Source organism: Manis pentadactyla, chromosome 6, assembly GCF_030020395.1.
Source record: "Manis pentadactyla isolate mManPen7 chromosome 6, mManPen7.hap1, whole genome shotgun sequence".
NCBI lineage: Eukaryota > Metazoa > Chordata > Mammalia > Pholidota > Manidae > Manis > Manis pentadactyla.
In genome coordinates this window covers 96,801,529-96,814,484 of record NC_080024.1, presented here as the reverse complement: position 1 = coordinate 96,814,484, position 12,956 = coordinate 96,801,529, and the positions used below count along the sequence as shown (strand labels likewise).

General features: G+C 40.7%; 1 protein-coding gene across 1 annotated transcript in view; it reads left to right on the top strand.

Moving 5' to 3' along the window:
• Positions 1-12,956, top strand: part of ASXL3 (ASXL transcriptional regulator 3) — a 203,099-nt gene that overhangs the window by 28,602 nt on the left and 161,541 nt on the right. Inside the window, exon 2 of the mRNA XM_057503974.1 lies at positions 782-864. Coding sequence (XP_057359957.1) covers positions 782-864 — 83 coding nt within the window. The remainder of the gene's footprint in view (positions 1-781; positions 865-12,956) is intronic.

Below are 12,956 nucleotides of genomic sequence, written 5' to 3'. Positions count from 1 at the left end.
TAAGTCCCTGGATAAATAAAGGAACTTGATTTTCAGGGCTGAGGTCTGATACCTGTGAAAAGAAAATTAACTATGCCCCACGCATTCCCTACACTTTGTTTGGAAAAGCTCCCTTCCACTCAAAAATAAGTATGACGAAGGGGAGAGAGAGAAGATGGGACTCACTTCGTAGAGGTCTGCTGAATGAAAGAGGAAGGGGTTCACTTGAAATTAATTGGAGAAACAGTGCAGCCTGAGCTGAGATGGAAAACACACGGTGATGGGTTACTTGGGTTTCTGTACACACTTTTCCATTTTGGCCAGGATTTTTTCCTCTTTTTTTTCTTAATATAAAATAGGTTGATCAAAATATGAATCCAATGAGGTTATTTCTGCAGAGCATTTTGTTCTTTGCTTCTGGAGTATTCAGGCTCCATGTTACCTAGAAATTTAGGAAACATTTAAAAATCCTGAAAGCATGTCTTTAACCATTAAATATTAGTTGTTTTTAATAATGAAGCTATTTATGTTTATTAGCTTTCTTTAGGTTTCACATTTCTTTTTTTGGTGTGTATGCCTTTGTGATATTTTTTAAAGAGTGGCCCCTATATGTTGCAGAAATTACCATAAATGTCCAGAAAAAAAATTACAGTCTCACTTTGGACACCTGAACTGTGTGATGTGGTCTCATTTTCACATAACAGTAGCCCCTTTCCCTTTAACATTTTAAGGAAACATGGCATGATCTTGTACGCTCCCATGCAATAATCTAGGGATCTTATGTTTCTTTTTTATTTTCTAGGCACTAGAAAAACACCCCAACTCACCAATGACAGCAAAGCAGATACTGGAAGTCATCCAGAAAGAAGGGTTGAAGGAAACAAGGTCAGTATTTGTATTTCACGTTATCTGTTCTCATTGATCATTGGTTGCCACTAATCACAAAGCAGTAGGTATATCTAGGTTTTGATATTGTAGTTGATTGTGAATTAATTACCTTCAAATTCTTTTGTAACTGCCAAATATTTGGCTGACTCAAGATTTCCTTGGAAATTCCTGTCCACTCAATAAGTTACATTAGACAGATTGACACAGAATATACTTTGTTAACAAAGAACAGTGCTCTGTGAATTAGCTCCTCTTGGGAGTTTCTCCCTCTTTCTCTTTAAGAGGAGACTTTCTGAAAGTGAAAGAGAAACAGGCTTAATAGGTCCCAGGATATAAAGATGAGCTCACTGATAAAGTCCAAAGTGCCAGTGAACATGGTTGGAAACTATTCCTCTTATACTGACCACACCTTTACATGGCTCATCATTATTCAACTATTGAGTCTTTTAAAAATTAAGTTTTATTAAAATATGATTCATATACCATAAAATTCACCCCTTTAAAATGCACAGTTCAGTGGTTTTTAGCATAGTCACAGAGCTGCACAGTCTTCACCACTATCTGATTTTAGGGCATTTTCATCACCCTAAAAAGAAACCCTGTTCCCATGAGCAGTCACCCCCCCAACCCCATTCCCTCCTTCTCCCAGCCCCTGGCAAATGCTGATCTCCTTTTTGTATCCGTGGACTTGCCCATTCTGGATGCTTCACATAAATGGGCTCATATACCACTTAGCCTCTTGTGACCGGCTTCTCTGACTCACCTGTTCTCCAGGCCTTCTGATGTTGTGTGTGAATCAGTACCCCATTCCTCTTTGTTGCCAAGTAGTATTCCATTATATGGATATACCACATTTTGTTTATCTGTAATGACCCTTTATTTCTATTTAGTTATTGAAGTTACAGTTCTGGCTTTAGCCAGGAGTTTAGGGCCATATAGATGATATTACTCAAGGAGAAAAATATATCTGTTACAGGATCAAATAGCCATAGAACTGTCATACATATATGTAATCATCCGTGTTACATAGAATGGATTCTTTTGTGTGAAATTGCCTCCCTGAAAGCCATTGAAAACACTGTGGTTGCAACTTGGTGGGAATAAAACCTCCCAAGTTACTTTTTGAGTGTTTTAATGATATTGAGCTAGAAATATTGAGAGAAATGAAAATCCTCCTGAGGCTAGCTTTTCCTGCAAAATTAGTATTTACCGTAATTCCTGTTACTGTAAAGGGTAATATTGGCTTCTGTTTAAAATGCATCTTTTGCAAGTTTGATCCACAAGCATTACAGTTTTGTGGAGTATAGGACGCCAAGCTCACATTTTCATTCCTATTTTGGAAGCTTTTTTTTGCTTATTCTGAAGAGCCTGATGTAATGAACTACACTGTTTGCAATAATTGTTCCCCACAAAATGGAGGCAACAGTAGGGAGGGAGGTTGCCAACAGAGTCTAACAGAGCTCCTGTTCTAGACCACATGTCATTGCGAGGACGTAGGAAACTAAATGGGGATACCTAGAAATTAATTTTCTTCTTGTTGCCTGTCAAAAACCTCAAAAATATTCATGCCATTTAGAAAGCACTGAAAATGTTTGTGCTACAGCCAAAAGAAAAGAGAGGGTAAAAATATCAGGATATAATGCCTATCGGATGTGGGCTCTGTGCCAAAGGAATCTGCCAGCACAGACATAAAAAGCACCTCCTATACAAGACATAGGAATTTTGTTCATTATGCTATCCTTCTCCACAGGAGTGACCCTGCTATCACGTGTTACCTACCTTGAGATATAAAATTCCTGCACCACGGCTCTGAACACCATTTTAATTACACTTATTAGTGTAACGGCATTATTTCATGTTTTTCAAAATGCTTATCCTCCCAGAATGGTATGTTAAAGGGCTTTAAGCATTTGTAGTTAACAAAACAAAACACAGAACAGCTTTTGAGAGTCAAGAACACTGAAATGGAAACATTACCTCCTTTTCTCTAAACACATCCCCACCCCCTCCACCAATGTTCTGTCCTGTAAAGAAGAAGAGTTGTTACAAATCCCATCAGCCAGCCTAGTAGTACTGCAGGTACGTGCCCGCAACTCGTAGCTAGTCAGGAAAGGGACAGGCAGAGCGGACCGCGGTTCTGCCTAAGTTCTGCTTTGACAGCAGCGCTGCTCGAAGGCCTCAGGATTTTATGCTCTCGTTTCCTTCATGTTCCTCTCACTCTCCCCACTCCTGTCATTGTGACCTGTTACTCACATGTGGCTGGTGCCTTTCTGACCATTGTTTGTTTGTTTTGTGCTTGGCTTATTAGAATCATCTCTAAAATAAAAGTATATAGATTTTGAGTGAGTTTCAGGCTGTCCAATATGTTAGTGTAGTTCATGTTCCTTTAGGGAGCAGATGATGACATTTATTTTGCCTACTTAATGCACTATTTTACTACTTTCCAAGTCTTAAATGTTTTCCAAATATTTGTGGTAGCTGAGTAAATTAAGTGTAACAGTTTCTACTTTTCTTGTTATATCTAGAAATCCCATCATCATAAGGTCAAACATAGCTATTTAATTTCTAAATATTTATTAATGATGTGTTTTTCAAGAAATGTGGGTTTGTGGCATGCCTGATTAATTGCAGGGGAGTGATTGCGAAAGTACTGATGTGACCACGACCTTCCAGTGGCCTCTGTGGATGCATTCTCCCCCAGACAGTCTGCCACCACACCTAGGATTTCTAGAAAAGAAAAGATTGGGTCTCTCTCAGTCATCATTCTGAACCTGGATTTAAAGTTGCTTGTATCCTGGAGCGCTGACCTCACTGTACTGTGATCTGGTCCCCGTCGGGCTTCCCGACGACAGCCTGTGATCTCTTGAAGGGCAGGGGACCTAAGGCTCCCTACACCGAGCAGATACTCGATAAACACTTGTTGAAATGATCTTTTTCTCAAGATGTTTCTTTGCTGGTGCTTAGTGACTGACAACTTTGGCTTTTGCTTTTAGTGTTAGAAGTTTCTTTTCAGCATTACATGTTGTGTTTTTCAACCTGTTCAGTAGTTTGCTTTAACCACAAGGAGCCTACCGGCTTTCTGGGAACCCATTTGACGTGTGCATACTGACAGGTGCCGGCCGGCGGTCCGAGAAGTAAACCTGCTGTACTGTTGCCTCCTCGAACACTGCGTGCCTCTGGTTTAAATGGGTGGCTTAGCCATTAATAAAAAGCAATAATTTTGGCAAAGCTGAGAGGACTATTTGTGTTCAGTATATGTGATATTGTTAATTTATTTGAGATGAAATTCTTGACATTTATGCTGACTCTTCCTCTTTTCAAGTGACACTTTAAAATGCCTACTTTTCATGTAGGCATGATAAAGAAGAGGAACTTTTGTAAGTCATGTTCTATGTCTCTTCACATTATTGATGAAATATGCAGCATATGATTAAATTCTGTTTGGAAACACCAGAATGAAACAAGTATTTTCTGGGTGATTTTTAAAAAGGCCTATGACTACAGTAAATTGTCAGAGGACATGCAGCTTCTGTGGGAAAAAGTAATAAAATGACCATGGCATGATTTCCTAGAATTGTTTTTTTTTCATGAAAATATACTTGGTAAGTTTCAATTCCCTTTTATCTGATAACATAGATTTTTATCAGTCTAATTTATTCTAGTCCATCTGTGTACTTGGCTTGCCTGATTCTGAGCATTTTCAGGCTTCTGTTTTCATGTTTATGGGTTGTCAGGGTTGGTACATCAGCTGTTTGGAATGCTTTCTAATCAGTATCTTATAGTTGATCAGATAGCCGTGTAGCTCGGCAGAGGGGCTAAAGGTTTGCCTAGTCCAGTGTGCTGCTTTTGCGGATGGGCGTTGGATATGTCTGTTTGGACCATTCAGCGGGACAGTCCCCCTTTCCCAGGAAGTCAGGATGCTCCTGCAGAACATGGTCTTGTCCACATTTTAGTGTCTGTGTTGCTGAAGTGGGCATTTGTTTGCAGTAATTGAAAAAAAGGGAAAGAGGAGGAACTCCAGTCACCATGCTGGTGTGAATGGCGTCTGGGCTTGTTTTGATTCTGCTTCTCTGTTTTTGATTTGCTTGTTCAGAAGTTCTGATTTCTTATACAAAGAGGACTCAGGAATTTTTGATGACTGAGGATATGTTTTTTTCTGCACATGTATTTTTAAAGTGATGTTTCTGAAGAAATGTGTGCTGTGCTGTGGTGCAGGTCAAGGAGCAGGGTCACACAGCCCTTACCTGGTGGGGCAAGGCAGCACCTCCCCTGTGAGGGGTGCTTTCTGGGCACTGCTGCCCCAGGGAGCCTGTCTGAGTGTGGCATGGGCCGCAATGCAGCTTCCTTGTTATTGATGATAGGTAAATGGTATTCTAATGGAGGTGAGGCAAGCATAAAATAGAGGTAAAAAGAAACCACCCACACACAAAGCAGTACAGAGAAACCCTCTGTTGGGTTGAGGGCAGGATATATTTTTTTTACTTAAATTTTTTAAAATTCAATTTTAATTAATATTTATGAAGTTTATTTTTATATTATAGATGCCTTATTTTTAAAATATCTGTGTTAGATTTCATCAAGCATTTGCAGATCACAGGGCCATTTGAAAGGTTTATAAACAATATTGTGTCGGCTATTGCTCAGAATATGGACATATTTTTGATTTTGCAATGTGAAACATGACACTGACAACCCACAATTTTGTAATTATTCTGCTGTCAACAAGAACCTTTTATTCTTACAGATAATTCTTAGAATAAATTTGTTTTTAGCTCCTTGCCTTAAGGTTTTGTATGTTTTCTGTTTTGCAGCTTCTGTTATGATATGCTGAAATTAGGATCTTCACTTTGTACTGTGGTTTATTAACGATGTTGGATTTTTCTAGAGGGATAAAATGTCAAGAAATTCTATCACCATGTATAGTGACAAACAATAAAATTTCTTGGCATTTCTCTTGGTGGTGAGATTTACGTCTCTAATTAGTGCTATAGGGGATAATTCTTACTGCTGAAATGTTTTGTCTAGAGATAAGAAAGAAACACACATAATTCCCACTGCAAAATCAATTCTCATCTCCAGACCCCATTTTGGCATCCTTCCTGTCTCACTGAGATGGTGTTGTCTTTGTTTGTGTTGGGGCATTTAGAATTACAGTGCTAACTCGTAGTGTCACTCCTGCCGTTTGCTAGCCTCTAATTCTCTCATTGTGTAAGGGGTGTGCACACTCAGCTACTCAGGAGGGATGAATGAGACAACAGCATTATTAAACAGAAACAGGGCAGTTGGCACATATTTACGCATGTGTACATGAGTGTGTGTGAGCAAGCCTTCAGAATAATGTATATCCTAGTTGACATGCAATTTCACTTGTCGTTGTAACTGGGACTAGAAACCCAAGAGTCATTCCTACTCCTCTTCCCTCCTCCCCACGGCCCTCTGGCTGCCAGGTTGTGCTGGTTCTGCCTTCTAATGGCATCTTCTTTCCCTGTATCTCCACTCTTTGCCATTTACTCTTTGTCTTGTAATTTCTTAACTAGAATAATGAAGTATCTTCTTAGCTGGCCTCCTTGACTCCAGGCTCCGCCTTTTTAGGTCCACTTTTCCCTGGAACACTACCACTTACAGTAGCTTTTTTAACTGGTAATCCACAACATTCCAGAGAATATATTATACCTAGTCAGCTATGAATTAAAAGATATTGCCAGTTGTATGTTTCATGATAATTAGATGAAACCAGGTGCAGTACTTCTTTTCTAGCTACATGGTATCTGCATAAATGCTCGATAGTCAAATAATGTAGGGTTTATGACATAAATGATGAAAGTGCATATTATCCCTCACAGTTAGGTGAGACTTTGAATTTCTGATCTGGTCATTTGTATGTACATTGGGTTCTTCCCAAAATATGTCACTTAAAATGTTGTTAGCATTATATGCTTATTTGTACATAACTAGTTTTAAATTAAATGGTCTAAAACTGGTCAAATAAGAATTTGTAATTTATACTTGGTTATCAGGCTTAATAATAGCTCTATATTCTGTCATATATTAAACTTTTTTTTTAGTTAAAGTTACTTTTTTTTATAATGCCAAAGTGATAGAAATAATTCTTTAGGGGGATGATAAGATTGTATAGCACTGTGGAGGCATTTCCTGAGTTAAAAAGTAGTTATGTGAAGCATTAAGGGTCAGAGACCAGCTCCTGAGCACAGCGCCAGCTGGGACCCAGGCGGCCTTAAGGCCTTTGTGGTCAGGCATCTGATGCTGCAGCCACAGGTGACCACTTGCCTTTTGCTGTGAAATTTCTCCCACTGTCTTTCCAAGATTAGGCAAGTAGAAGGAGAACCTGTGGGGTACTTGTGAGCTGTGCTTTCTCACGCACCTGTTAGTTGCCATGCTGTTCCCTAAGCAGCTGTAAGATGGGATTGCTGAATAGGGCGGAAGCACTGTTCAGATAGCAGGCCACACACTAATGCAGTACGTTTGGGACGGGACTTCTGGTTCCCAGACTGAAGTCATATAAACAGTGATTGGCTCAGTCTGCTCAGTCTGTGTAACAAACACCACAGACTGGGTGCTCAAACAACAGGAATTTATTCTCTAGCAGCTCTGGAGGCTGGATGGCCCAGAGCACGGTCTGGCAGGGTAAGTTCCTACTGAGGCCTCTCTTCCTGCCTTGCCACTGTCTCGTTCTATAGGAAGATGCCCTTCTCGGGTGTGTGTGCAGAGAGGAGGTGAGTTACTTGGTGACTTTTTACAAGGATGCTACTCCTATCAGATCAGTCCCTGTCTGTGGGACTTCATTCAACCTTAATCACTTCCTTAAGACCTCCACCTCCAAATAAAGCCATACTGGAGGGTGGGGCTTCACCATATGAATTTTGTGGGGAGGGGGGCACAAAAATTCTGTTATTTGGAACTTTGAATTTCCATAATTCATGGCATACCATAAGAATACTCCTAGAATTGTGAGTACCTGACTCAGAAGGTATTCATAATAACTGGCTTAATATTGTACTTCCATTTTACATGCCCCTAACATGTGTTTTCATGTTACTCCTCACATAAAAAGCCAACAGAATACTTGGCTTAAGTTTTGTGTTCATAGATAATTGTCTATAGTCACATAACATACATTGATTTGGATTTTATTTGAAGCCTTCAGTAGAAATAACTATGGTGATTGCATATAACCCTCAAGGCATCAGTATTCAGCACATGTACAGTTATAGCTATGAAATGGCCATTTCTTAATACATCTTTTTTATTCTGTCAGGCTTGCTTTCTCCATTCTTCCAAATAACTGAACAAAAAAGGTAATTTGGGTCATCTCAGCTTTATCAAGATTTAGGTATAATTTACTCTGGAAATATTAAGCACTCTATAAATATTTCAGTGCAGAAATAGAAGCAGAAATGGATATAAAATAACATTGTGATTCTTTCTAGGTATCCTATGCAGGTGAAAATGTTTGGGGAGGAATACACATTTAACTGAGGTGATTTTAATATTTTCTGAGTTGTGTTTTTTTTCTTTCTCTCTTAATTTCATCACTTTAATTGCCACATACTTAAAGGATTTTAGTTTTGCTTCGTTGTTATAAACTTGACAACATACTTCAAATACAAAACAGTGGCTACACTTGAGATGGGGACTTTTTTGTAGTTGATTTGTTTTCAGAAGAATAAAAATTGTAGCATTTTGTTAAGCCAGGTTTTCTCAAAGCTACAATGCATAATTCCTAAGAGTAAGTCTCAAGTCTCTCAGGATGATTAAGGACTCTTTATCCTGTACCTCCACAATCCCTGTGCAAAATCAGATTAATGATTGTGGACTGGGAGTCTGTCTGAAGTTCAGGTGACTTCTGTGGTCTTTTTTTGTAAGTTAAGGCCTGTTTAAGGTGCTGTGCAAGGCATGTATTCGGGATCCACCCTCTATTCTGCTGGTGTTCATTCTCTGTCCAGGTGTACAGCACCCAGGTATATAGGTGCAGAGAGGACATTAGAGAAATGAAATAAAGTTGTGGAGATGTAGATTTCAAAGCATGAAGTTAGTCTCTTAAATATCTACTAAGTGCCTACTCTGCTCACTGTAAGATCCTGGGGGTTTTGTGGAAACTAAAGGGCATATATTCATTCCATTGACACTTACTCTGCACATGCTGTGTTTTTGAGACTGTGGAAGTTGCTGGGTTAATAAAAGAAAAAAATGTAGTCCCTGCTTTGGACGATTTACCAGCATGGTTGCAGACATTCTCTTCTGTGTCACTTAGTTAGGCCTTTTAACCTCCTCTTGGAGTGTGTCTTCAGCTACTGCATAATGGTTTTTTATCTCTATTCTTTTTAATTTATAAACAGCATTCTAAACTTTTTATTGAAATCTTAATAAAATATATGATATGCCCATATGTCAAGAAATGTTACCTTTCCACTACAAATATAAGCTCATTAAGGTAAAACCACGCATCTTTGTATCCATTAATTTGTTTGGCATAGTGTTATGACATTGTGCTTTATGCAGATGTCAAACAAATGAATAACTGGGGGCTTGATGATGAAAAGAAAAGTTAATATTTTCAATCATTTGCTTATGTTAGGCCCAGAGCTAAGGACTTTATATGAATCACCTTTTAAAAACACTTTGAGGTGGGTCAGTGGCATTATATTTCCCGTTTTGCAGGTAGGGAAGCTGAGGCAGGCGAGGTTCAGTAACTTGAGATGGGCCAGCCAGCCAGGGAGCAACAGATCTCAGATTTGTGGTCTGAGACAGAACCAGTTGCACTTGAGCTCTTTAAATAGTTACAGCCTGCACCCAACAGAATTTTGAAGAAGAAAAGTATCGGTTATATAATTCTATTAAATACAGTCTCCTTTTTCTGGCTACTTGTTGAGTGCCTTGTCTGTTAATGAGATTGTAAAGTCTAGTCTGTAGACAGAAATGTGTTGAGACTGTTTGGGTTTACAGCCTAATGATACACAGGGTTGAAGGGTGAAGAAGACATTTCCATAGCCCGTTTAGACTTGAGGGGCATACATCTGGGCGGTCTGTAACAGCCATGCCCACCTAGCCTGAGGAGGATGACTTTGGGAGGAGGCTCCATCTATGCCCAGCAGCAAGATGACCTGGACATGTACTTCCTTACTCTGCTTCAGAAGGCCAAGCTGTGGGGTGAGGACCTACCCCAGGCAGTGGAGGAGCCAGGGACTTATAGGACTCCACCCTTTTGTTGTTGCTAATGGACTTACTTACTACAGCTTGTTTCCGGGGTGCTCCGTAGGCATTACTACTCACAGCATAATTGCTAACGTGTAGGTAATCTGAAAGGCCGTTGGAGAAGGTGGCAGTTACTGCATTTCGGAAACCACTGAGTGAGCATAAATGGGTCCACTGAGACCCTGCTCAGGCGTGGGCAGGTGGCCTGAGCTATTGACACAGCTCTCTTTTTAAGAGATGCACTGAGGGAAGGAAAAAGGCCCAAATGAGCACGGAGTGTGGTTTCAGAAGCAGCATTTCTGCCTTTTTTCTTTAGGAAACTCTCTTAAGCAGAGAATCAGCACTTACCTTTACTGTCACTGCTTGTCTGTATCATGACCTCTGACCCACCATGACTGTCTCACTGTCCGTTGTATTTCCCGGTGAGCGCACTCTCCTTCCCTCCCCTTTGGGCGGCTGTGCCTGCATCTGCGGCTTAGTTCGCTAGCATGTCCGCATGAAGTACAACTTGCACGATGATTTTATTCAATTTGTTGCTTAATTGTGTTTATTGAAGGTGACCGGCTGGTTGGTAGATATAAAAAAATGGCTTGCCGAGGAGTTGTTGGTACCAGCTGTTGCTAGTGGGAGGGTCTAATGACCAACCCAGACTTTACCCTGGGGAGTGTGAGGGTTGGCAGATCACCGGCGCCTCCGCCCAGGGAGGGAAGCGCTGCATCAGTGTTCACCACGGATTCACTGTGACCAAAGGAATGACAGGAGAACGTTCTTAGGGTGAAAGGGTTATACCAAGTTTATTCCCACGGTTGCAGGTCAGTCACTAAAATCCCCTTCACTCAGAGTGAGTATGTAGGCAGCAAGCTGGTTCTCTGCCTCTGGGCCCCTCTGCCTGCACAGCTGTCCTCTGGGCCTCTGTCCTTGGCACTGCCACCACTCCAGCCTCTGCTCCCCTGCAGCCTTGCAGCCATGCTACTGGGTCACCCAGAGCACTGGGCGGAGCACTTTATATAAGTCAATAATGATGCATTGCCCACACGCATGTAGTAAGCTAGCCAACCAGGGCCAGGGGAGAATCCTGGCCACAGGAATCTTCATTTGATCCACACCTACTAAAAGGCTACTGGTGACCAGAAGACTTATCAATAACATAAACAGTTAATTAACATATATTTTATATTATATACCTATGATATACCATATTCTTACATTTAAACTATAGAAAAATTTTTTTGAATTGTTGCAAATCTTCAAAAAAATTTCCAATATATTTATTGAAAAAAATTCACATGTAAGTGGACCTGCGCAGTTCAAACCCATGTTTTTCAGGGTCAATTATAATTCCAAATAGTACTTCCTGTGTTACTGATTGTGGATAAAATGAGAGTTCTGTGGCCAGGATTCTCCCCTTGCCCTGGTTGGCTGGCTCACTACACATGTGTGGGCAATACATGGCTATTGACTCTATATAAAGAGCTCCGCCCAGTGCTCTGGACGACATGGTAGCAGGGCTGCAAGGCTGCAAGAGAGCAGAGCAGAGGCTGGAGTGGTGGCAGTGCTGAGGACAGAGGCCCAGAGGATGGCTGAATCCCAAGAATGTTCTACTGTCGTTTCTTTGGTCACATTGAATCCATAGTGAACTTTCCCAGACTGAAACCCATTGGCAGGACAGTAGGTAAGTTTTTGGGGAGTCAGAAGTTACATGTGAGTTTTCAACTGCTCAGGGGGTCAGCTAACCATACAGTATTCAAGGGTCAACCAAGAATTGTTTTTACTGCTCACTTCTTTTATCTATCCTAAATAGTGGAAATGTTATCTTCATTTTTAAAATTAGAATGCTGTATCATTTTTAAGCCTATCCTTTTAGTCAGCCACTTTTAATTTTAAAAATTTTATGTATTTCTGTATTAGACACAGTGGTACACTCTTACCTCCTTTTCTTATAAGAGAGTGGTGAGGAATTGTGAAATAGTGTCTTTAGAATTTTGGTAATTATCAAAATTTTAAATCGAATCTTTTTACCCAATTTTCAACCACCTGGTAACCCAAGCAATTCTAGCCTTTATTAGAAGCTTTTCTCATGATAAGAGTAGTGAGCTGAATAATTCCTAATAGCTGAGGAATTACACTCTTTGGTAAAATCAAAACTAATTTACACAAGGGTCCATTTGCTGTTGTTGTTAGTGTCCCAACTTTAGGACATGCTTTTGAGAATGTATTTTACAGCGCCTTCCTTAAAAGCAGAGGGCTCTCAGAGCAGCCTCTATGCATCAGGGTATGGTTTAAGATGCGAATGAGGTTTAATCAGTACTATAGCATTGTTTCTGGTGAGGACTTTGCAGATCATGTAGTCTTGAATGTTTGTCTTACAGATCGATAGCAAGGATAGAGGTGATGACAGCGGACTAATAAATATTTGCCTCCTCTTTAAATTTAGTGGGGGCTGATCATTTCAGAAGCTGACAGTAATGTTCAAAAGCCTGATAGGAAGTGAAGGCCAGACTGTATAAAGGAAAGAGGATAAGTCTTCTGTTCTAAGGTACTATTAGAAGGGACACGTCTTTCAGTTGATTTTCCTGAAGTGATGGCTTTTCATTGATGCTGTCACCCTCCACTGCCTGGTTTCATTTGCCTCCAGCAGTGAGCGTTGGTAGCACTGCTGGCAGGAACTGGGGTGCAGAAGAGAGAGATCGTCCTGTGGCTCCCTACTTCAGGGACCGCCATCCTCTTGATCCTGCCTCTGTGGCTCCCAGTTGCCATGGAGACCTTGGAGAACAGGGGAACGACTAGCGGCTCCTGGGGCCTCCCACCCCTGGGTTGATGTGGAGGTGAGCGCAGGAGGGCGCGTGCAGTGCCTCGGATCCTTCCTTGGCTGCTCC